Source organism: Fukomys damarensis, unplaced genomic scaffold, assembly GCF_012274545.1.
Source record: "Fukomys damarensis isolate Sample0158 unplaced genomic scaffold, DMR_v1.0_HiC HiC_scaffold_14, whole genome shotgun sequence".
Lineage (NCBI taxonomy): Eukaryota > Metazoa > Chordata > Mammalia > Rodentia > Bathyergidae > Fukomys > Fukomys damarensis.
This window is the reverse complement of record NW_022900926.1, coordinates 64,042,144-64,067,859: the sequence shown is the minus strand read 5'-3', so window position 1 is coordinate 64,067,859 and position 25,716 is coordinate 64,042,144. Positions and strand designations below refer to the sequence as shown.

The following is a 25,716-nucleotide window of genomic DNA, read 5'->3' as shown; positions in this document are numbered from 1 at the left end:
CAGGCGGTGCTTGGCCATGTGATTCCCCCTGCCTCAGCTCCCGCTATGCTGGTATCACAGGTGTGCACCACCTCTCCTGGACTCCACTCAGCCTTCTGGGTAGTAGGGCACAGCCTCCCAGTCATGACACTCAGATTGGCTTGAGAGTGATTATCCCTTGAGATTTGTCCTAACCCATTCTGCTGTCTTTCTAGAGCTATATAATAATAAAATGTGTTTCTAAAATGCCAGGCTTATGGATACTTAAGCAGAGCATTACCTGATGATCCAAAAAATATATAAGGTAGAAAATAAAATGACTCAAATACTTAAAGTTGCTTGCTAGCTTTGGTATCTGAAAAACAAAATAATTTCAAAAACTGATTGGAGGCTCCATTCTAAAGATATGTTAAGAAAACAGTGAAACTTACATTCCTCTGGATGTTTCTATATGTATGATACAGACATTTTCCATGTAATAATAAAACCAGTTATGTTTACAAATAGGTGTTTAAGGATAATTTTTTAAAACATCTGTGAAGAGCAATAACCAGGCTGAAATAGAGGCCTATGCATCTCACTGCTGAGCACAGGAGTCACTTCCTGCCTGCCTTGGAGATCAGAGCTCACACTCTGAGCCTTGAGAACGCTAACCCAGTCTAACTGAGCTCCAGCCTGGCAGTGCAGTGACCCTGAGGAGTCTCCGATCCTCCCACTGTTCTGCTTGGCTCCGAGCACAGAGTCCAAGTTGCTGAAAGGCGTCTGTGAACTTGCAAGAGATAATTCCACATATTAATTTCAATCCGTAAGGAAATATAGTGAGGAAAAAAGTCAGTTTAAGAAATATGTGTTCAAGCCAGGCATGGTGGCGCATGCCTGTGATCCCAGCACTCGTTAGGTTCAGGTAGGAGGATTGCTGTGAGTTCAAGACCAGCCTGGGCTACACAGTGAGTTCCAGGTCAATCTCAACTACATAGTGAGACCCTGTCTCCAAAAACAAACAAGCAAACAAACAAACAAAAAAGAAATATGTGTTCAGAGTTAGTAGAAGGAAGATAACTTTGAAAGTCAAAGGGAGAAATCAATAAAATGGAGACAAAATAGAAAGAACCAATGAATCAAAGAGTCTATTCTTCAAAGGAATTAATACAATAGACAAATTCTAGCCAATCTAACTGAAAAAGAAAAGACCCAAATCAAAGAAATTAGAAATGAAAAGGAAAAATCACACTGGATACTGCCAAAATCAGGAAAATTATTAACAACTACCTTTCAAACATGTACGCCAAATAATTGAGAAGAAAGGGATACATTTCTAGATACATGTTAATTACCAAAACAAAACCGAGAACATTTTTAAAACCTGAATAATCCAATAACAGGCAGTGATAATGAAGCAGTAATAAAAATCCTACCAATAATAAAGCCCAGATCTAGATAGAATCAATGCTGAATTTTACAAAGACTTTAGGGAAGATCTAACACCAACACTTCTCAAGCTCTTTAATGAAATTGAAGGGGAAGGAGTTTTCCCAAAGTCATTCCTAGAAACTAGCATTACCTTGATTGCAAAACCAGACAGGGATTCAGAAAAAATCAGAACTATACAATAATCTCTTTAATGAATAAGAATGCAAAAATCCTCAACAAGATACTGGCAAACAGAGTACAACAAATCATCAAAAAGATCAGACATTATGAACAAGTGGGCTTCATCCCAATGATGCAAGAATGGTTCAACATACACAAAGCAATAATTAGGTACATAAAAAAGGACAAAAAAATCACATGGTCATCTCACTAGACTCAGAAAAAAGCCTTTGACAACATCCAACATCCTTGCATGATAAAAATACTGAAGAAACAAGTACAGATAAAAGCCATTTATGACAGACCTACAACCAACATCATATTAAATGGGAAAACACTGAAAGCTTTCCCTCTAAAATCAGAACAAGACAAGGATGTGCACTATCACCACTCCTATTTAACACAGTACTCAAAACACTAGCATGAGCAATTAAGCAAGAAAAAGAAATAAAAGTGGCATGTATAGAAAAGGAAGAAGTCAAATTATAATTATTTGCAGATAACATGATCCTTTCCATAGAAAAATCAAAAAATCCACCAAGACTCCTAGAATTAATAACCAAATTGAGCGATGTATCAGGACAGACATTTAACATCCAAAAATTTCATTCATGTACATCAACAATAAATTCACCGAGAAAGAACTTAGGAAAAAAATACCATTCACAACACCACCAAGAAAAATGAAATACTTAATATCTAGCCTAAATAAGAAAGTGAAAGATCTCAACCAATGAAAACTCAGTACTCCACAAAAGGAAATCAAAGAGGACATTAGAAGATGGAAAGATAGCTTCCATTCCTGGATAGGCAGAACCAATATCATCAAAATGGCCATACTTCTAAAATTCATAGACAGATTTGATATAATCTCAATCAAAATATCAACAGCATTCTTCACAGAACAGAAGAAAACAATCTTAAAATTCATATGGAACGGGAAAAGACCCAGAATAGCAAAAACAATTCTGGATAACAGGAGCCATCAGCTTTCTGGACTTGAAGTTATATTACAAAGCTACAGTGATAATCACTCCATGATACTGCTACAAAAACAGACATGTGGCTTAGTGGAATAGAACAGATGATAGAGAAACTACCCCAAGCACATTCAACATTTTGGATCTTTGACAAAGGGGCCAAAAACATAAACTGGGAGACAGAAAGTATCTTTAACTGGTGGTGGGAAAATTGGCTATTCTCATGCAGAAGACTCAATGTAGAACCATACTGCTCAACATGTACTAAACTAAAATTAAACTGGATCAAATAGTTAAATGTTAAAACTTGTCACAGGTACAGTCAAGGAGTCAAAGATTATTTTTTTTTTTTTAGTAGTAGCAGGGGATTAAACACAGGACCTCGCGCTTGCTAGGCAGGCACTGTTGCCCCTGAGCTACATCCCCAGCCTGTGTCAATGGCTTTCTAAAGAGAAGCCTAGTTATCAGTGGGATCATATCAAATGAAAATTCTTTTTCACAGTGAGAGAAATAACCAACAGAGTGAACAGACAACCTACAGAATGGGAAAAAAATTCGCCATCACATCCTCACACAGAGGACTAACATCTAGAATATATAAAGAGGGGCCAGGGATTTAGCTCAGTGGTTCTGCCACCTGCCTTGCAAGCACAAGGACCTGAGTTCGATTCCCAGTACAAAAAAAATTCTAGAATACATAAAGAACTCAAAAAACATTAGACTTCCTAAATAAAAGGCCCAATCAAAAAATGAACAAGTGAAATGAATAGCCACTTCACAAAAGTCCAGGTGACCAATGAATTTATGAAGAAATGTTTAATATTGCTGGCCATTAAAGAAATGGAAATTAAAATAACTCTGAGATTTCACCTTATTCCAGGAAGAATGACCATCATCAAAACAGGAAATAACAAGTGAGGACTGAATAAAAAAATCTGTGGGGAAAATATCTTTCTACATTGTTGGCGGGAATGTAAACTGCTACAACCATTGTGGAAATCAGTGTGAAGATCCCTCAAAAGCTAGAACTAGAAATTCCATTTGACCCAGTGATTCTTCTATTCTTCCCAAAAGAGTTAAAGACATTGTATTACAGTGATCCATGCACACTCATGTATATAGCCACACAATTCATAGTAGCTAAATCTTGGAAGAAGACTGTATGTCCATCAGAAGATGAACGGTTAAAGAAAATGTGGTATTTACAATTTATACACAGTGAGAGACTATTCTACCATAAAGAAAAAAATTCTAATAATTTATAGAAAAATGGGTGCACTTTGAGACACAGAAGCTTAAATACTGCATGGTTTCTTTTATATGAAAAGCCCAAAATGTAAATAAAGAACAAAATACAAGATAACAGGAAGTAGGGAGTTAGATGTTTCTCATATAGGAAGGGGATCAAGAAATGGAGAAAGGCAAGGAAGAAGGGAAGAGGAAAAGAATTCACAGGTATCATGTACACATACCAATTCCCCACCAAGAATGTAAACATTGTGTGCTGCAAACACGTACTAGTAAAATCAAAAACCAAACATAGGAGAGGAATAATTGCTTACCAATATTATTGTTCTCCCAATGGCTGCTAACAAATATCCCATAAAAGCTACTTTCAGAGGTGGTTACGATTGGAAGATTCACATTCAACTCCCCTGTCACCTGTGGTCCCCTCCCAGGCATTCCTCATGTCCCACTAGCCACAGGAAAAATACAAACCCAAATCCAACAGAATTATGTCAATATGAAGCATAGTACATGTTTAGTAGAGGCTTAACCCGGGAATTTTTACTTGGTAATAATCAACAAAGATTAGCTTAACAAAAGAAAAGAAGAAGGAGAAAAAGGAAGGGAAGGAAGTGAGAGGGAAGAGGGAAGAAGGAGAGAGGGTGAACGAAAAGGGATCTTTTGTACAGGCAACTTGGTAAGAGTTTGTCTTCAGAAGGCAGGATTTGGGGTTATTTCTCAGCTGCCCAGCACATTTAAGGCCTCCTTGAGTCCCTTTCAGGAGCCACTATGCATTTTACCTGACAATAAACTCTTCAGAATGGAAAAAGAACAAGAGCCCTGTCTATTCACAGCACCAACGAAGAAAAGGCTAAAGAGAATCAAGTGAGAAATACATGAAGTGCACAAGAGAGACAATAAAGATTCCTATCTCAGACAAAAAGAAACAGAAATCCCCAGAGAATGGCCTCCATTTCAGAAAGCATATTTTGCCTTTAAAAGAAATAAAGTACCTTAAAGACACCTGGCCTCCTAACTGCATAATTTTTCACCCGATAAGAAATCGGTCTATTTTGTATCAAAGTGAAAACAGGTACAACCCCTGCTTTCCAAATAACTCTTCTCTCATGGTTTCATGCCTTGCTGGGCGTTCCTGTGTCAGGTAAATTCCTGTCTTCCCTCTCCTGTCCATGGTATACTGGGAAAAGGCTCACTTCCACTGCTCCACAGGATTCTTTCCATCCCCTTCACCTTCTCTGCTGCAGACCAGTCAGCTCCTGGCCTTTGCAATTTCCTTCAGACGTCTGATTCTCTTCCTCCGAATCATTCCCACCTCTCCAGAAACATGTTCTTTCACACATGGTGATGGCGTCATCTGTCTGAGGAGCGCTGTGACACAGGAGGAGGGACAGTGCCCCCCCATGCTTTGCTTATAATTGGCAGTGTCTGTGACAAGATCTGGCCTTTGGCCACATTATCTCACTCATCCTTACAAACTCTCTCAGAGGATGCAGGTAGTAAATGCTACTGTGCCGATTTTATGAAGAACTAGGGCAGAGCCCTAGGAAAAAGGGTCACTTGGCATCCTCAGAGCAGAGCAGAGTCAGGAACACAGCTGGAACTGTGAGCTCTGTCTGGCTGACCTCAGGGCATGCACTGTCCAGAGCACCAACCGGATCCATCCTCGACCAGAACCAAGCACGCCCAGGACTCGTGATCTCTGCCCCACTCCCAGAGAGGGAAAGAGCGCACCTGCATCTGAGGAGAATTGGTTGCATGAAAGGATGTATTTCCAGACAGGAGAAGTGATGCCTCTGAAGGAGTTAACAAAAGACTGCACACAGCAGCAGGTCTTCCGAGCCTGCACTGCACTCTGTGCTTCTCTGCTTTGGAAAATGATTCCCACGTGACTTGTGGAGCTCATCACATTTTCCTCATTGCACCTTTTTCAGAGGGAAGGTCCTTATGTCAGTAGGCCTCCTACACATTCTTTTACCATGTATTCAACCTCAAATTTTGCCATCTAGTGGTCTGAAAAGAAATATCACTACAGAAGCCAAATCACTGTTCAGAAAAATCTTTAGTCAGCACTGTACTTTACTTGTTTTTTTGTTTGTTTGTTTGTTTTTGTTTGGTACTGGGGCTTGAACTCTGGTCCTTGTGCTTGCCAGGCAGGCAGCAGAACCACTGAGCTAAATCCTAGGCCCTTGTATTTTATGTGGAGAGAGAGAGAGAGAGAGAGAGAGAGAGAGAGAGAGAGGGAGGGAGGGAAGGAGGGAGGGAGAGATGACAGATTAACTCTATATTCAAATTCCTGCAAAATTAAAAGAAATCCAGTTTTAAAATGTCACTTTATCATATACAAATCTGTTTTGTTGGTAGTTGTATCCAAGCACACATATATTAAATAAGATATTAAATAAGACATACCAGAGGGGGCCTTCTACCCATATCGACGGGTTCTATCCAACCAACTACAAGTCAAAAGAAAAAAGAACTTGAAGAGAAGATCGAGACCCCACTGAGCGTGTAAGGCCTTTCTCATGTCGTTATTCTCTAAGCAAGTCTAGGAAGCATTTAGGTAGCACACACATTGTACCAGGTGTTGTAAATAGTCTCCAGGTGATGGAGAGTGTGCAGAGCGTCACTCACAGTGATATGCATGTCCTGTGCCTTTCATATCAGGAACTTGACCATCAACAGGTCTTGGCATCCACGGGAGGTCTTGGCATCAATTTCCTGTGGATGTGGAAGAAGGGCTTAGCAGCAGCATTATAACACGATGTTGAAAAACATTAATAACACAGAGGCTTTGTTCACAAAAGCTGAAAGTATTTATTATGTATAACCTCTATTTTCATTACAAGACTTGTGAAAGGACATTTATTACTAACTCTATCTTACTGATGAGGTCATTGTGACTTACGATATTGTCGCACACACATAAGAAAAGCCCCTTTTGAATTTAATTATTTTGACCTTATACCAGTGATTATTTCACAGGTTAATTCTTTTTTCAAATATACCTTTATGGAACACTGTATATTGTTGGTAGGGCTATAAATTACTACAACCACTATGGAAATCAGTTTGGAGATTACTCAAAAACTAAAATCAGAAATTCGATTCAACCCAGTTAGTTCCTTTCTAGGTATCTTCATGAAAGAGTTATTAAAAACATTACAGTGGTATCTGCATACCCATATTTATACCAACGCTCATAATAATTACACCTTGGAAGTTGCCTATATATCCATCAACATAAATAGATAAAAAAATGAGGTATTTATACACAATGGAGTACTGCTTAGACATAAAAAAGGATAAACTGGAGTCATTTGTAAAAAAATGGATGCACCTTAAGACTATACTTAACATTATAAGTGTAATGAATCAGACACACACCTTAAATATAGCATGGTTTACCTTATATGAGAAATGCAAAATATCAGTAAATTAAAGAGCAAAACAAGAGTTAAATAATGGGAAACAGGAAGTTGGGCCTTTGCAAATAGAAAGGAGATGTAGAGATGGAGTGAGGGGGGAAAAAGGAGGGGAAGAGGAAGTAAAAGGACCAAGATGCAATACGTACGTGTAACAACACCCACAATAAATATGTTCACTGTGTGTCACAAACATGTACTAAAATACCTTTGAAGTTCATGTCTATTGTGTTACTTTTCTGAACATTTTGTAGTTGCTCTAAATTGCAGTAGAGTTATTGTGACTGATTTTAGTTATGGTAAAGAAATATTAGAGAATTCATACCTATAGGTCTATATGTCTTTCAGTTTATTGTAAGAAAGTATGGAAAATATAGTCACATCTGTCTTTGGCCAGAGAGCTAAAAACACTGCAAATACACAAAAATGTATTTTGTGGTTTCTGAACACATTTATGACAAACTATTGTTTTATTGAGAATCTAACTAGTGATAAAATGGACCTTTAAGTCAAGTCTATGAGAAAGCCTATTAAAAGGAAGATAGTAATGTCGCCTTTCAACAGTAATTTTTTATTTTTTGTTCCATGGATCGAACACAGGTCCTTGAGCTTACAAGGCAGGCAGCAGAACCACTGAGCTAAATCTCCAGCCCTCAACGATAATTTTAACACAGGAGCTCTGATCCTCACTAAGAGGTGAGGGCTGACCTACCCATACCCAGCAAGGTGGTGACTAGAAGAGCTCCCATCCTGCTCGGCCACAATCCCACTGCGTGACCCAGGGCAAGTTGCATGGCCCGTTTAAATTGCACTTTCCTTATCTTCATATTCCTTAGCTGAAAGCAACCCTGGACATAATCATAAAAGGCTAAGTGTAATGGGTATAGCTTCCAAACCCACCCCACCCCAAGCATCTGTGCCTTGTAGTTACCGACAGTATTTGTAATTGCTTGGCCGCACACAAATTCTGTCCATGAAGGTCAGGATTTTACTGTCATTTAAAGCAATGGTTGCTCTGAAAGTCAATGAAGGGAACTCACCATTTTTCAGCGTAACCTTCACATCACTGGTGTTGGCAAACTAACCGGAGATCTTTAAATAGAGAAAAAAAATACACTAAACTTGAAACTTGAAACCCTGATCTTTAGGTTAGAGAACTGGAATCCAACACACTGCACTTGTTGGGAATTCTGGAAAACAAAAATGAGATAATTTCCTTTCTTAGCATACACTGAAATTTCATTTTAATTAAATAATGTGAGCAATGATTTTGTTGGTGAGTGATATAAATAGATGAAAAAAGTGAAAGAAAACATACACAGAAGGCAATCTAAATGAGATGCCTAAAGCAGGAAGTGAAACCCAAGTGGTGAAGGCGGAAAGCTTAAGCTGCAAAGCCAAAGGTGGCGAACATACTCCAGAGAGGAACCCCAGTGGCAGAAGGTTTTTCTCCTGTTAAGTCATTTTTACCTTAATAAAGTGGCCCACTTAAGATTAGAGTTAAACCTACATGGAAAGTTTCCCGAAAGTCATTCCAGCCATATTTTATTTTATACTCTGCTGATTGGAGTGCGCAAGACTGCCAGGGCTGAATCTACATAAGGAATTTAACCCTTTTGAATACTCAACCTCCAAGTTACCTTAGATGAGGACAGCTCCATGGCCATAGGAGGACGTCAGCCTCCCATACTCAGATGCATGGATCTGATGCTCCACCTGGGAAAGCCAAATTTGACTTTAGGAGACATATTTAGAGGAAAGTGCCGTGGTTTGGAAGGGAAACGATGAGCATCTGGTCAAGAGAGAAAACTGCATAATCATTTCAACGAGGAAGACTGAATATAAAAATTACAAATGACTTACATCACACTATCTATTAAAGAAGAAAAAGGAAAACAAAAGAACCTACCCAGGCTAAAGACTACGGGGCTGAGAGACAATACACAAAAAAAGGAAAACACTGTGAAGGAGGGCCCTCTTCCCCGGCCTGTGCTGGAGACGATGAGACTGCAGACCATGGATGAAGGAGAAGGACACGGGGTTTCTAGGTTCAGCGTGGTGGGCAGTGGAGTGAGGGCCAACACTGGTGAGGAAACCCCCATCACATATAAAAGGGCTGAGACTGTTGTGAGAGAACCAGGTGGTGTAGACAGCTAAGTTGGTTAGGGATATTATAGGCAGCCAGACAGGGATGGACCTGCAAAGAAGTCAGTGCAGAAGATGAAATCACATTGCAACTGTGGCTGGTGGCTCATTCGTTTGAAGACCAGGCCTCAAGATAGAGATGAAAGAACTGTGCCTACATACTTCCCTAGGGGATGAAGGATAATGACTGATATTCTAAATAGGCACCCCTCACTTGGGTGGGGGGCCAAGAATCTCCTGACCCATCCCTTCAGGGAAAGGTCCTTGTTCTCTCTGTGCACACTTGCTGCATGACCTGCTTCCCCATTGGATCAATATTACCTAAGCGACTATACTTGTAATCTTACTGGTTGACCACAGTTTTGTCCCACCTCATGCCCACCTCGTGATGTTGCTCTCTAAAACTCCTTTGAGTAGTGGGTTCGTGGGCACTTTTCAGGTACCCTCCCATCCCTCAGGCAGGAGATGTCTATCCATTCATACATATTTCCCTCTCTTAACTTCCATTGTTCCTAGAATTCATTTTTTAATTTTAGAGAGCACGAACTCAGTGCCTCAGACATCTAACAGGTTGGGAGTTATATTTCCCTTCTATCATTTGAGTCCTATATCATCCCTATATCACAAGGACTGGCACTACCAGTAGCAAATCTGAAAGGAGACCTACCAAATATCCTGCACACTGCCTGTCACCAGCAAGGGGATAGCTAAGAAAGGCACAACAGAGTCAGCTCAGGAGCACCTCCCTTCTGCACTGCTCCACGGCACCTTCTGTTGGCAAAGGGAGAATGTTTGTATGCTCTAACTCGAGCACTACAAACAGGGCCGTGAAGAATGGCTTTGAGATATTATTTGAAAACCATCACAGAAACGTGGGCCATTCTAATTTTTACTTATTTATGTGACCATTTCCTATATCTGTGCACTTGGGTTTGACCCGAACCCACAAAGCCCCCACCTTGGAACTATTCCTGCCTCTCAGTGTGGCTCCAGCTGGATGGATATGGAAAAGTAAAGGAAGCCACATCCTTCTCTTGACAGGGGGGCGTCAACTTCCTGCAAATAAAAAAGAAAAATAGATAAGACTGCAATTTTCCAACTGTAAACTTTTCTTTTGAAGTAAGGGCTCTCTGTTACACATTGAAATCTGTCAATCACTGCACCTCTTTGCTACAAATTTCTCAACTCTGATAAATCTATATTCTCTCTCAATTGGTCTCATGACTATAATTCTACCATCTCTATTTTATTGTTGATAGAAATGCTATCCAATGATACCCTAGCCAAGAATCCCAGAAGGTGGCTGACCAGAAATCTGCACTCCTCTCGGGGCGGTTTTCTCCAGGCAGTCACATGTGAGGCACCATGGCAGATTGTGAAAGGCATAGTGGGAGCTCAGGACTTTGAGCCTGTGTGAAGGACTCATAGACTTTAAGTCCTCTGAGTTCACTTTCTGAAATATTCAAAGGTCTTCATTGGGCCACATGGAGGAAGTCAGCTTGCATTACATGAGACGGGAGTTGCAAGTGTTTAGATAAGTAGGCAAAATGGCAGACCAGTCTCAGACGTGTAAGGAAACTCCCAAGACATTCTGTTAGGAAATCAGAGCAACGTGAGTCTTCATTTCAGCTGAATGTTTTAGTTTGCTTGAGAGATAAAATTTTATTGTGTTTTGTGCCTGGTCTTCCAATGATTTGCTGTGGTTCTTTTGTATATATTTTCATTCTCAATCTAACTAAAGCAAAAGTGTCTCATGAAGAATAGGAAGAGAGCTGGGTGTGGTCACCTGTGCCTGTGGTCCCAGTTAGTCTGAAGGCTGAGAAAAAGGGTCATTTGACTTCAGGGGTCCATTTCAGTTCAGGGATTCAGGGTCAGCCTGGACAACATAGCAAGACCTTGTCTTAAAAAAGAAAAAATGGGAAAATGCAGTTCCCCCATTATACTAGTACCCATAAACTTTAATACTTAATTGTATCATCTGCTGAAGTTATCTTTCATTTCTGTGTAACTTCATTTTCCTATCACATCTGTAAGCTTCCCAAGGGGAGGGGTAATTCAGGCACTGCAGAGATTAACGAACTGCCACACATCATAGACACATTCATTAAATGTTAGAAAACATTTGAGCATGATTTCATACGTCTGTGCACTGTTTCTTCTCCTTTTCTGTCCCAAAGAGAGCAGTGATTCACATTTACTGTAACTCTACATTAAAGGTGTCTGCCCTTCTTTCTTCTCCCCTAACTCCCAACACAGGCACAACAGGCCTCATATTTCAGCATTTTGATTCACCAAATTGACAATCCAGGGCTCCAGCAGGGTCAGGGGTCATAGTAACAAATCCTCAGCAAGATCTGAACTTCAGCAGGATCTCGGACTGGGAAATAATTCTCATTAAATAGCAGACAACAAACACATCCTGGTAATTTCATTCAAGTATTAATTTTTTCCACTGTCTACCTGAGAGTATAAAAAGTTCCAGAAGAGATTCATTCCTCCACTCTGAAGTGAGTTGTGTTACAAATTAAGTGGGCAATCCAATCACTACACATTACATTTTACATTTTTAGGAAAAATGTTTAAATATCCTAAAACTCATTGCAGACTCAATTAATATTAGACTGACTGCTTTAGATTGCCAATGTTTGGGTAGATGAGGTCAGAGGAGTTAATAGAAGGATATTCTGAGATATAACAGTCAGGCTTCAAAAACGAACAAAAATTGAAAATGCCGCCAGGCATGGTAGCTCACACCTGTAATCCCAGCACTCGGGAGGCTGAGGCAGGAGGATCGCTGTGAGTTCAAGACCAGCCTGGGCTACATAGTGAGTTCCAAGTCAGTCTCAACTACGTAGTGAGACCCTGTCTCAAAAAACAAAAAACAACAAAAAAGAAAATTCCCGTGACCCATGGGGTCACCGCAGCAGCAGGCCCCGAGGGTTTCCTTCTTCACTCCTCCACCATCTCGGTGACTCGCTCACTGCCGGCCTATTTTGCTCTTGGAGGTGCCCACCGATGCCTTTCTAGTCTTCTCTCTGCCTCAGGACCTGTGGTGCTGCCCTGTTTTTGCTGCCTCCTGGCGTCTACTTGTCTCTAGGTATCACTTCTCTTTGCCCCAACCACACAAACTGTGACTGTCTCTGTGTATATCACACTGCTGTCCCTGGAAGAGAGTCTCGCACCTGTGCCCTCAGTCACCAGCCTCCACTGGGTAGGAGCTTCACATCAGGTCATTCGTATGCCTCTGGCCAAACTACAGACTGGCTGGGGGGCTGTCAAAAGCCCACTCTGACCCATTCCCTGTAGCCAGATGACAGCAATGGCTCAGAGCACAGCATCACGAGAGTCCTTTGGGAAGCAGAGTTGGCTATGAAGACATTCTGAGGTTTCCAAAATGGGCAAAGTCATTTTCAAATACCTCACTCCTCTTGCATAGGAAATTAGGGACAGTGGTACATGAATCTCATTTTATTCATCTGGCTGAGGCTGCCGTTTGCTTTCCTCTGTCCCAGAGGCTGGAATCTGGGGGGAAAAGTGTAGCAGACTCTATTTACTGTGCTATCTATAAAGTCCTGAAGTAGAAAGAACTGTCTTTGTTATGCATTTTGCTTCCCTTAGGAAGCAGTCCTACTTGAAGCCACATTTGTCAGTTGAAGGTAAATATTTTAGCCCATTAGCAAGAGTGAGGCAGATGCTTTTCAGAACAATGAGCTCAGGAGATGCTTTGGTACAGAGCTGTAAACAAATTCTCCAAAGAGAAATGACACAATTCTACAGTGGTATTGGGTACCTTTGAGCTTACAAAGGTATCAATCACAAAAGATAAGTTTGCTCTGATTCTCTAATCCTATGGCACATTTTCTTTCCTTGCTCTATTTTTTTCCTAAATATTTTCCCAGTTCTTTTTTTCTAGGCATTCTGTGTGTGTGTGTGTGTGTGTGTGTGTGTGTGGTGTGTGTGTGTGTGTGTGTGTGTGTGTGTGTGTGTGTGTTTAACTCTTTAAAAAAAATTGAAATCTTTTCAAAGAATGTTACCAGAAGGTAACCTGACTTTTTTTTTTTTAAATGAAAGTAGGAAAACTGTCCATATTAAATGAACTTCAGGGCTGGTGATTTAGCTCAGTGGTTCCACCACCTGCCTTGCAAGTGAAGGTCCGGAGTTTGATCCCTGGCACCAAAAAAGGAAAAAAAAAAATTAATTTGAACCAGGCTGGCCCATTCAAGTCACAGATATTAGCGCATCTTAGATTATTCTCATCTTTCTCTTTAGAAAAATTAAAAGTAAGACAACAGTGTTGTATTATGATTCTATATTTTTTATTTTATTTACTCTCCTTTCTTTTCACTGGTTACACTTGGCTTCCTTCATGTTCTAGATAATGTGCATTTTAAAAACAAATGCTTTTCCGAAAAGTCTCTGTATTTCGCAGTTCCGTTATAAACATGAGTGTCATACACCCAGTACACTGCACATTTGTACTGTGCTGCTATCACAATGCTTTGCCTGAAATCTTTGCCTCTGCCCTGTCCATTTTTTTAAGCTAAACGTTAATTGGTACATTTTAGATACACATAATGATAACATTCATCACAGGGCATCTGTACATGCACATGATATATCTTGCTTCTTCTTTTCCCCCATTCCTCCCTCCCTTCAACTCCTCTCCCCATTTACAAAAGCTTTGTTTTCATTTTGCCCTTCTAGTCTCTTTTTAAATTTCTTGTCCCTTCTTTCTTTTCCTCCTCCTTTCTCCCTTTTCCCTTTCTCATTTGAACATTTTTTTCACATATGTACTGGGACGAAAATCCAAATCTGTTTTAGAGCTGCCTTTCATTCCTTCTTTGCCCCACCCCAACCTTTCTCTCAAATGCAGCTTACTTTAAGAGAGAGGCCGAGAGACTCAGCCAGTCATGCAGTCGCTGCCCTTCTTTATTAAAATGTGGAGAACTGATTTTTGCGGATGATCCTCCAAATGCGACCCCTTAATACTGTGCTGACTTCCCCTTTCTAGGACTGGAGGAGAGGCTCTGTGCTTTCCACACAACTCCTAAGGGCAATTAATGCTGGGCAACTTCCACTCAGCTCAAATCTCCTGGCCTCCACCACCACTGCAGGGTGGGAGGACGCAAGTAGTTACCACTTACTTCACCCTTGCATCAGAGAGGCAAGAATTATCACTGGGCGGGGAAAAATGATTCCCCCTCTCCCAGCACACACTGAACTATTAGGATATCTTGACACTATCTCATACCAAAATAATTTGTGAATATGTGTCTGATAATTGAACCACTATTGCACATGTTTCTTTCCCCAGCTGAAAGCGTCCTCCGGGTCTAGGTGAGATTGGGACCCAGGCGTTCCTTACCAGGCAAGGAGCTCAAGCGGTGGGGAGAAGCCAAGCGAAAAGTGAATATGGATAAACGTGAAGAATCCAGGTGCCCAACCCGAGGGGTGGAAACTGGGAATCAGGCCAAAGAAAGCATTCTCAGCACAGTGCCCCCGTTGGGGGGGAACCAGGGGTACTACACCTATGTGCTTTATTCTCAACCCTGTCCCAGCAGAACTGCTTCCTCCCATCCTTGCACTACAACTGGAAGCTAATCAGATAGGTGAAGCCGAAATATAAAATCTTGCTTTGCTATTCCTATTTTTCAAAAGATAATTCACAATGTAGAAGGCTATTGAATTCCTTTTCTCCCATGTTTTGTAACATATACTAATTGAAATAAGTGGGAGCCCTTGGTAAAGAGAAACCAAATTCCATGGAAGTCACTGCATTCCAGACTAAGCAGGCGTCACAGTTCGCTGACTGCCAGGCTGTGCTCCTACTTGGTAGCAGTTTTTGACATGAAGTGGAAATAAATGGAAAAAGAACATTCTCTGTGCTCACAAATTTTTCAAGATTTCAAAATGATAATCTTAACAGCAAAAGCAACTCATAAAATATTTTGAGAAAATTTTCCATTGGAGCTGGACGTGGCAGATGTTTTATTAAAAAAGAAAAATTTTTAAAACAAAACCTTTTGGGCTTGAGTCCCCTTTGAGTAGGCAACAACTGCCACATGTACCCCCACCCCCACCCTTGATCTATTTTCTGCTGCTCATTTGGCAGGGGTAGAGGATTTTTTAAAAAAAGAAGAAAAAGAGATTTTTTTTTTTTTTAAAGCATGTGTGTTCAGGCATGGCCTATGGACTTTCCAGACTAATTGGACTTAACCTAGAAGACCACATCCACTGCTGAGTACCAATATGGAAGTGGGAAGGAAAATTACTCTTAAACTTTAAAAATATTTTCCTCTAAGTCACAGAGAAGTATCTCTGAATGTTTCGTTCTCAGTGAATTCTACAAGTTGCTAAACTCAGTGCTCCTCTCACCTTGCTCAACGTCCCCTTCTGTTTGTGAGCAGGATTTACCGGAAACCTGACTTATCTGGCCCCCAGTCTGCTCTGCAGCATTACCAAGGAAGCCCTAGGGAGACTTTTAAGTCTTCATCTCACCGTGTGGAACGAGGCTGCCCTAACTTTGCAATTCTTGGTTTAATTTTTGTTGCTTAACTTCTTTGCCAAAGGTCATGAAAGAATGGTATAAAAATGTAGGGAAGGCAAACTTTATCTCTATTATTTTTGTGTGTGTTTTGTGCTAGGCCTGAGAACTGCTGATAAGACAGAGCAGCAGGAGGAAGGCATAGGAGTTTACTGAATAACTGTACAGGCTTGGGAACTCTCATAAGGAAATGGAGACTCAAGGAACCCGATAAGGAATAACACATTGCAAGAAAGCAACTAAGATATATGGGGGGGCTAAATGACGAGTTATTTTTTTAAATTTTTATGAGTATGTTTGCAACACATAATGGAGAGCTGATACATGTATATAACACAATTTTTCTTTCCCTTCCCTCCCCTATTCCCTCCATCTCTCTGTCCACTTCTCTTTCACAAAACATCTATCTCCATGTTTCCTATTAATCTGTCTTGTATTTTGCTCTTTAATTTGTTTATATTTTGGGTTTCTTGTATAAGAGAAACCAGGCAATATTTAAACTTGTGTGTCTGATTTATTTCATTTACCATTAAGGTCTCAAGGTACATCCATTTTCCTACAAATGACCCAAGTTTATACTTCTTCGCAGCAGAGTAGTACTCCACTGTGTATAAAGAAAATGTGATATTTATACATGATAAATTATTTTAATATATGTCTATACAGAATCATTCAGCACAAATTCATGCCCTTGATGATAAAATGACATTATCCCTGTCGTATATGGAAGGCATCATTCACATAGGAATTTCACCTCCTGCTGTTATGAAACAGCATGAGAATGAGAATCATTTTATCACATCCGCTGTTTTTCAAGTGCTTTTAACTTAAAACAAGCTCTTTTGTGTCAAAGTGTTGTGGTGTATCTCTAACTCTTTCAAAACAGTCTAAGTAAAAATAGCAGTAGCTTTGGAAGCATCTCCTTGGTATAACTATTTAAAATAAAATTCCTGATAGAAAATGGAGCACATATTTTGGAGGGAAAACCTCTGTAGGCTGAAACAAGATCTCCTTGCACCTAACATTTGGAGACAGCTCAGGAAGGCCAACCAAAGTTACATCACACCTGTTGGTGGTGTTTGTAGGTCATGCCAGAAATAAGACTTGATCTAGAGTTGCCCTGACCTTTCAGGAATATTCCAGAATACTGGTTCTCAATCCTATCTGTTCTGTAAAATCGCCTCAAGCTTTGTAAAAAGTTCTTATACTCAGGGCTTGCTTTTGACCAATTAAGTCATGCTCTTTGGGAATAAGGAATACAGCATAGAACTTTTTAATGTTCCCCCAAGGGTTCCAAATGGGTACCATCCACATTTAGAGCAGGGGTTTTCAAGCTGTTCAGTGGTGTTCTGGGGTGACTGACGTGGAATGTTTCAAGTGAAATAACAACATCGCTTGAAAAAGCAGAAAACACTCTAAAGATAGAATGAAAACTGAAGAGCTCTGATTGAAACAAAACCCATCCACCAGTGGTTGGTAGGACTAGCTTACTGCTGGAGAAAGGGGGTGGAGAAAAGCTGGGACACATTTTCTCTAGAGAATATGGACATTGATCAAATGCTAGTTCATAGCTACATATGTTAAGTGCTTTATTTCCTACAGAAGGCCAGTAGGACCCAGTACAGTGGCCAAGAGTGGAAGGAAGCAAACTTTGTAAAGCCCTGATGTTTCCTTCCATAACACAAATGCCAGTGAAACCACTGGGAGGAATAATCTTGCTCTGTTAAAGCCATCAGCAGTCATATTATCACAGAATCACACCCCTGTACTTTAAAGATTAGATTGTTTTTTCCATGCAGTTGGTAGTGATGTCATGGGTTACATACCCTCCCAAAGGGTGCATACATTTTGAAGTATTGTTCTTAAGTAAAGTTACTCCTTACCCGAACTGACTTTACTGTTTGTCCTGTTCCTTGAGATGATCCAGTGAACATGATGAGGTAAATTAAGCCATTCATTTTCCCCATTTCAATCTCAGTTCATTTTCATTACAATTAAAACTTGTAAAGATTTACATACTATAAACATGTACTGACAAAAATAAAGTTAAAACAATAAAAGGACAAAACCCAATTTCTTTCTGGTATTGGTGTAAACTACTGATTCAGGAAATCTTAAATTATAAAGAGACACTTGGTCAGACAGATAGAAAGAAAGATGGGCTCTAATGTAGTTAAAAATTAAAGTTTGAGGAAGGAATGTTCTCAATCTTTCATGATTTTCCACTGCAAAAATTCCTTCTTAATCATCATTTTTATCTAAGGAAATAAAAATAAACTGGGAAATTGACCTCATTGATAGAATACAAGCACAGTTTGAGTATAAGGATCCCAAATATACAGAAACCAAACAAGCAAAAGCATTAGGCCTACAGGATTGGATAGAGGTCAGGAAACCAGACAGACCATTCCCAGGAGGACATGGAGAAAGCCGATGATGGAATTCACATGCGTCCAGGTGGCGGCCTGAAGATGACAGGGTGGAAAGAATCTTGGAGAGACACTGATTCAATGTCCTCATTTAATAACTGAGAAAACATCCTTTTAAATGGTAAAGCAACACTCAAAATGACATCAACATGAGGCAGCTTTTGTGTGACTCAAGCTAGGAATCAGAAAAATTTAGGGTTCAAATTTAGGTTCTGTAACTTAAGACTAGCTTGCTTGCTTTAAACCTTTTGAACTTTAGTGTGATTTATAAGAGTGGAAACCATAATACCTTCCTCCTGGTACATTGTGAAATTTAGGCAAATCAACACTCACAGCTACGTATTAACTTAGTTTTTAAAATTAAATTAATAAGGTTCCACTGGAACAGAGTAGTAGTCTAGTTCTGAATCCAAAACCATATACAGTGGTTCCTTGGTTTACAGGCTGAATTTGTTTTACATTTTGGGGAAGAGGGCTGCATTTGTGTTTGTGTGGGGAAGAGGGCCATGGTTGTTTGTCACCTGTTGTGGAGTTTGTGAACAGAAGCAAAATTTTGAAATTTTGCTGAACACCTTTGTCTGTGAACTGAATTGTTTGCGAAGAGAAGCATCTGTGAACAAAGTTGCAGTATTACTGGAGTTTCTTGAAAATCATACAGAGAAAGAAGAAGAAGAAAGGCAAAAATTCACAAACTTGGTTTTCTTCAAATAAAAGAAAATGATTTTGCACAAGGAAAGGGTATATCCTGCAGCAGAAAAAATGTATCAAAATGACCCATTTGAAAGAATATTTAGCAAAATTATTGGACATTAAATATAAAGAAAGAATGCTATGAGAGAATATCCTTCAAGTCCTACCACAAAATAAATGGGAAGAAATACTGCCAAACATATTCCTTGAGCTAGCATTATCCTGTTACCACAACCAACAAGGACTTAACAGAAAAAGAAAACTGCAAGCCAATTTCCTTAATGAATATAGACACAAAAATCCTTGCAAACAATACAACAAATCAGTAAAAATACTGTACATCATGACTGTGTTGGTTTCATCCCAGTGATGCAAGGATGACTCAAGATACATAAATGAACCCCAGCATGGTGACACAGTCCTATAATCTCAGCTGAGGCAGGAGGATTGCTGTGAGTTCAAGGTCAGCCTGGGCTATAGAGTGAGTTCTAAGCCAGTCTAAACTACATAGTGAGACCCTATCTCAAAAAAAGAAAAACATGTAAATTGATAAATTTAACACACTATATAAACAAAAGTAAAGATAAAAATTACATCATCATCACAATAGATGCAGAAAAAGCCTTTAACAAAAAATCCAACATCCATTCATAACTAAAATAGGTACAGAATGACCTTACCCTAAATTTACAAAAGACATTTGTAACAAATCCACAGCTAAAATCACACTAAATTGAGAAAAGCTAAAACATTCCCTTAAAGTCAGGAACAAGAAGAGTGTCCACTCTTACAACTTCTGTTCATTATGGTGTTTGAAATGTTAGCCAGAGTTATCAGGCAAGAGAAAGAAATAAAGAGAGTCAAGAAGGAAAAGAAGAACTCAAACTGTCCTTATTTCCAGATTCTTTACATAGAAAATCCAAATATCTCAACCAGGAAACTCTTAGGCCTAATTGACAAATTCAGCAAAGTGAGCAGATACAAATAAATACATCAATAACATTCTTGCACACAAGAATGAATTCATAAAAAAGAAATTAGAAAGACAATCCTATTCATCAAGCATGCAGGAGGTAACCTAACCAAGAAAGTAAAAGACCTCTGTAAAAAAGCCAGGAAACAGACTGAAGAGGACTTTAGAAAATGGAAAACACCCCCTGTTTCTGGATAGGCAGAACCAATATCATCAAAATAGCCTATTTCCAAAAATGATATATAGATTTAATACAGTTCCAATCAAAACATCATTGACTTTTTCACAGAACTAGAAGAAGCAATTCTGAAATTTAAATGGAACCAGAAGAGACCAAGAAAAGATGAGATAATCCTGAACAAAAGGAGCAAGGCAGAGGGTATTTATTATAATCCTAGAGTTATTATAATCCCGTTTTACTACAAAGCTACAGTAGTAAAGAATAGCATGGTCCTGGCACAAAACCAGACATGTTTACCAGTAGAACAGAATAATGGATGTAAAGTGTACCAGGGATGTAGCTCAGTAGTACAGCACCTGCCTGGTGAGCTTGAGGTCCTGAGTTTGATTCCTGGTACCAAAAAAAAAAAAAAAAAAAAAAAAAAAAAAAAAAAAAAAGAATAGAGGATGCAGAAAAATTCCAAAAATCTTCATCCATCTTATTTTCAACAAAGGGGCCACAAATATAAGGTAGAGGAGATAGCCTCTTTAAGAAATGGTTCTGGTAAAACTGTTTCTCCACATGCAGAAGAAGGGATCTTAATCCTCATTTCTCACCCTGTACTAAAATCAAGTCAAAATGAATCACAGACCTATATAGAAAAACAGAAGTACAGAATCTGCTTGCAGACATATACATAGACAAGAAATTCCTGAGCAGAACACCAGTTACACAAGAAATAATACCAACAATAATGGTGGGATTATATCAAATTCAAGACTTTTACATAGCACGGTAAACAACTGACGATGTGAGGAGACAACCTACAGAATGGGAAAAACTTTTGCAAGCTACTCTTCAGGAGGCAGGCAATAATCTAGAACATATAGAGAACTAAAAAAAAAATAGATATCCCAAAACAGAAGACCCAATAAAAAACTGAAATGAATAGACAGTTCTCAGAAGATTCAGGACAAATGGTCAATAAGACATGAAGAAATGTTCAGCATCATTGGCCATTAATGAAGTGCAAACCAAAACAACATCGAGATTCTACCTAACTATGGAAAGAATGGACATTTCCAAGCACTCAAAAAATAACAAGTGTTGGCCATGTTGTGTGGAAAAGAAACTCTTCTACATCATTAGTGAGAATGTAAAGGAGCACAACCACTATGAAAATAAATATGACGAGTCCTCAAAAAGCTAAAAAGAGAAATTCAATCTGACCTAGATATAGTTCTTCTGGATATTTTCCCCAAAAAGCCAAAGTCCCAAAGTCATCACATTACACTGACACAGGTAACACTTCAGCAAAAGAATTGAGGAGAGCATATCACTTGTGTATACAACTGCTATGAAAATTTTAAAATATATATAAATGTGAACAGAACAATGCAACACATCCTATATACTTATCTAGCTTTAAAAATATCAATATCTTACCAGTTTGTTTCATTTTTCAACTCCCTTTTTTTCTGGAGCGTTTTAAAGGAAGTCCTAGGTAATAAGGCAATGTATCTAATGCTCATTCATATTTCCCTAAATATTTCAAACATCTTTTTATAGTTGATTGTTTTAAATAGGATACAATTAAGGTTCACATATTACATTTAGTTATTAAGTTTCTATATCATATTTATTCTTCGGTTTTTATGTCATTGATCCATGGAAAACCCTGTTGTGTTAGCTTTCCGTGGCTGATACAAAATACTGAGAAAAGCAACTCATAAGGAAGAAAGGTTTATATTGGCTCATGGTTTCAGAGGTTCAGTCCAAGACTACTCAGTCCCATCACTTTGAGCCTGTGGTAAGGCAGAAATTCATGGCAGGAGCTATGTGGAGAGTAAAGCCACTCACATCATCATAGACTAGACAGTTTGCAAAGTACATACTTTTCTAATTCTGAAAAAGTTATACAAATAATAATGTGGGCAGGAGAAAAGTATAAAGCTGAAATACATAAAACAATAGCTTTTCTTATATTTAGCTAACAATTATTAGGAAGATGTAAATAAAAAAAACCATTTACAATGGCAAAAACAAAAAGAGAGAATAACTACAGACAAATTTATAAGGCACATGCAAAGCTTCTGTGAGATGAACTTTGAAATGTTCCTGAAATGCAAAAAATATTCTTGAGACAATGGAGAGACACATGCAGTGTTTGGACAAGTTGATATATCATGATAAGATATCTGGTTCAGCAGATCTGGAACAGAGCCCCAAATTCTGAATTTCTTCTAGGATGTTCTCCCCAGACTGGCCTGCTCTATGCTTTACTTCTGAGCCAGCATTCTTAAGGTGTAGTCATTGCACAGATGTTGGCTTCACCTGAGACTTGCTAGAAATACAAATCATTTTGCTTCACTCCAGACCTGAGACAAGTCTGGAGATAGAGCGTAGCAATCTACATTTTAATAAACCCTCCAAATGAGGCTGACCCATGCCAAGTTTGAGAATCACTGCCTTTGTGCTTCTGAAATTTAAATTGCATAGAAATCTGCTAAGATCTTGTGAAAATGCAGACTTGAACTAGCATGTCTGGGGCAACGTCTGATTCAGCATCTCTTAACAAGCTGCTTTGTGATGCTGATGCTGATGATCTCAAGATATGCTTTGAGGAGCAAGACCTGAGGACCTACCTGTTTCCAGGTCACACAAGGCTGACCTATGCTGTAACCTCCCTCGCTGCTATTTTTGTTCTAGGTCATAATGACAAATAATAGCTCAACATCTTACTCTTCCCAACGCTACACAATTTATTTTAAATGGAATGTAATCCACAGCAATGTGCTCCTTTCAAACAAAATTTAGCCAAAAACAATTAAAAGGGCACCTCAGGCTTTGGTGGAGCTGTTTTGCAAAGACACACAGTCAGCATTTTTAAAATCACGACAATACAGCTAACTGGATCCTAAAGAAGAAAGCACTGAGGAAAAAACTATGCAGCTGATTTTTGTGTAATGCATATATATAGGTGCAATTTACATCTAGTTTTTCTTTTTGTCTAAGTTCTGATTGTATTTATTTATGTTTGGTTATATATTGTGTCCTATTGCCCCGCTGCTTTGTGACTCAATCCAGTAGACACTTATTTAAGATCATGGTGTTCTGGGTCAGGGAGCCAGGACACAGTGGACACTGCTCTACACAGCCGGCAGCCTCAGTGGAGGTGGCTCAAACGTCTGGTGTTGGCTGCAGCAGGGCAGCGAGGTAGGCAGAACCTTAGCTCTGGGCCTTCAGTTCCAGCTTCTTTTCCATGCCATGTGTACTGGTCTAGAGTGTCCAGAATGACCTCTTTACTCCTGTGTCTGACACCTGAGCTAAATAACTGAAACAGTGGGGGCTGGGAACTTCTCTGTCTCCCCTTCCCCATATGGCTAGCTTATCCCTTTGAACATCAGAACTCCAGGTGGTCTGGTCTTTGGCCTCAGACAGAGATTTGCATTGATTCCTCTGATTCTCAGGCTTTTGGGCTACTGACTTCTGTGTTTCTCCAGTGTGCAGATGACATATTATGGGATGTGTCATGCTCCATAACCGTGTGGTTAACTTGCATAGCAACTCCCTTCTCATATATTTGTATATATATATATATACATATATATATATATATGTAGTATTGATATATATGATATATATAGTATTGATATATGTATATAGTATTGATATATATTATATATAGTATTGATATATGTATATAGTATATATTGATATACTATATATAACATATATATTTTATATATATTATGTATATATAATATATATATAATTGATTCTCTCTGGAGAACCCTAACGCACGAGGTAGGCTTTATTAAAATCAGACATTGATGTACCAAAACTTCTCTGAAGCTGTTTGGCCAGAACAATGTCACTTCAAAGAGCAGAAGGAAACCTGTTTTCAAACCTCTTTTGAAGTTCATACCTGCTTTAAAAAGACCACATGATATACTATATAACATATATATTTTATATATATTATGTATATATAATATATATATAATTGATTCTCTCTGGAGAACCCTAACGCACGAGGTAGGCTTTATTAAAATCAGACATTGATGTACCAAAACTTCTCTGAAGCTGTTTGGCCAGAACAATGTCACTTCAAAGAGCAGAAGGAAACCTGTTTTCAAACCTCTTTTGAAGTTCATACCTGCTTTAAAAAGACCACAGATAGTATCTCTTTCTAACTCAGCATACAGGGATTTCACCTTGGTAACTGGAAACTGCAATATGGAAGTTGGCAAAATTGGGATGTTTTTCCTGGAGAACCAATTGTTCAACCTTTCCTACACATCACTGTCTGAAAATCAGGTGAGATTTCAAACATTGCAACTTCACACACCTTACTACCTCCATGAACTTCCTATGGAGATCAGTAGCTCTCCTCTCTCGCTGCACATCAGAATCACTTCAGAAGGCTTGTAAAACGTCAGTGTCCAGGCCCTCAACAAGAGAAGCTGCATCGGGATCTCTGGGGCAGTACCAGACACTGAGATTGTCAATGTGATACCCCCATCCAGGTAATTCCAGTATGCAGTCAACACTGAGAGCCACTGACTAACTTAGATTCTGCCCACCAAACTTCCTCTGCTGACCACCTAGATTTTTCTTAATTATTTTCAAAACTAATAAACCCAAAAAGGCACTAAATATTGCCTGCCTTGTACAACAGAGAAAAAAATGAGAAGAAATTATTAGAAATCAAGATAACTTGCCTCAGAGAATTCAGAACCACCAAAGTCTAAGGAGAGTAGCTTCGTTATGCTACATCTTGGACCTGGAAGGCCCTTCAGGGGCTCATGTGTTAGAGAGCTGGTGTCCAGTTTGGTGCTATTGAGGGGGATGAGGGGAAAGGGTAGGCACAGTGGGAAGTCTGTAGGCCATAAGGGTGTACCTTGAAGGGGATAATGGGACTCCAGCTTCTTTCTTCTCCTCTCTTTTTCTTCCTGGTCATGAAGGGAGTGGTTTTGCTCATCATGCAGTATTGCCTTGCCACAAGCCCAGAACAATGTGCCCAAGTGACCATGGCTGGTGACCTCCAATACTATGAGAAAAACAACCCTTACCCTTTACAAGTTGGTTTCTCTCAAGTTGGTAGTTAAAGCGTGCCAGACAAGAAGAGATGGGAGTCTTCTGGAGACTTTAGAATCTTAACCAGTTATCATAGTAAACCTGAAATATGCTCCTATAATTATCTGAAATAAAGTGTCATACTTGAAATCAGTAATTTCACCACTTTTCTGTTAAATGTACATATTTCAGAGGTCCCAAGTAGAAAAATCATATATATTTTTAAAACATCTTGGACACATACACACATTAGTGTATTTCTTAAAGAAATAATGCATAGCATTATGTAACAATTTGTCTACTAATGTTTATTTTCATAATGTTTGGTAAATAACTTTTCTTTCCTTTTTTCCATTGGACATGAATAAGCTGAATGTGTCAAAAAGCTGCTGTTTATTAGCACAGTCTGAACAAGCATGTGGGAACCTCACAGAAAAAGAAAAAGGAATCCTGTACATTTACACACAATTTAGTCAT

At 39.1% G+C, this 25,716-nt stretch overlaps 2 protein-coding genes across 5 annotated transcripts in view; one reads left to right on the top strand and one right to left on the bottom strand.

Moving 5' to 3' along the window:
- The window catches only part of Calhm4 (calcium homeostasis modulator family member 4), a 134,229-nt gene that overhangs the window by 34,504 nt on the left and 74,009 nt on the right, over nt 1-25,716 (bottom strand). For 2 of the 3 annotated variants that reach the window (XM_033763400.1, XM_033763401.1), the window contains exons 3-7: nt 11,151-11,240; nt 10,323-10,420; nt 8,860-9,011; nt 8,260-8,409; nt 6,429-6,515 (exon numbers count right to left, since the gene is read on the bottom strand). In XM_033763400.1, the coding sequence (XP_033619291.1) occupies nt 6,429-6,489 (61 nt within the window). In that variant the 5' untranslated portion in view covers nt 6,490-6,515; nt 8,260-8,409; nt 8,860-9,011; nt 10,323-10,420; nt 11,151-11,240. The remainder of the gene's footprint in view (nt 1-6,428; nt 6,516-8,259; nt 8,410-8,859; nt 9,012-10,322; nt 10,421-11,150; nt 11,241-25,716) is intronic. The other variant, XM_033763402.1, reaches the window with a different exon arrangement.
- Nucleotides 1-25,716, top strand: part of Trappc3l (trafficking protein particle complex 3 like) — a 49,611-nt gene that overhangs the window by 9,728 nt on the left and 14,167 nt on the right. The gene's annotated exons all lie outside the window — the stretch shown is intronic.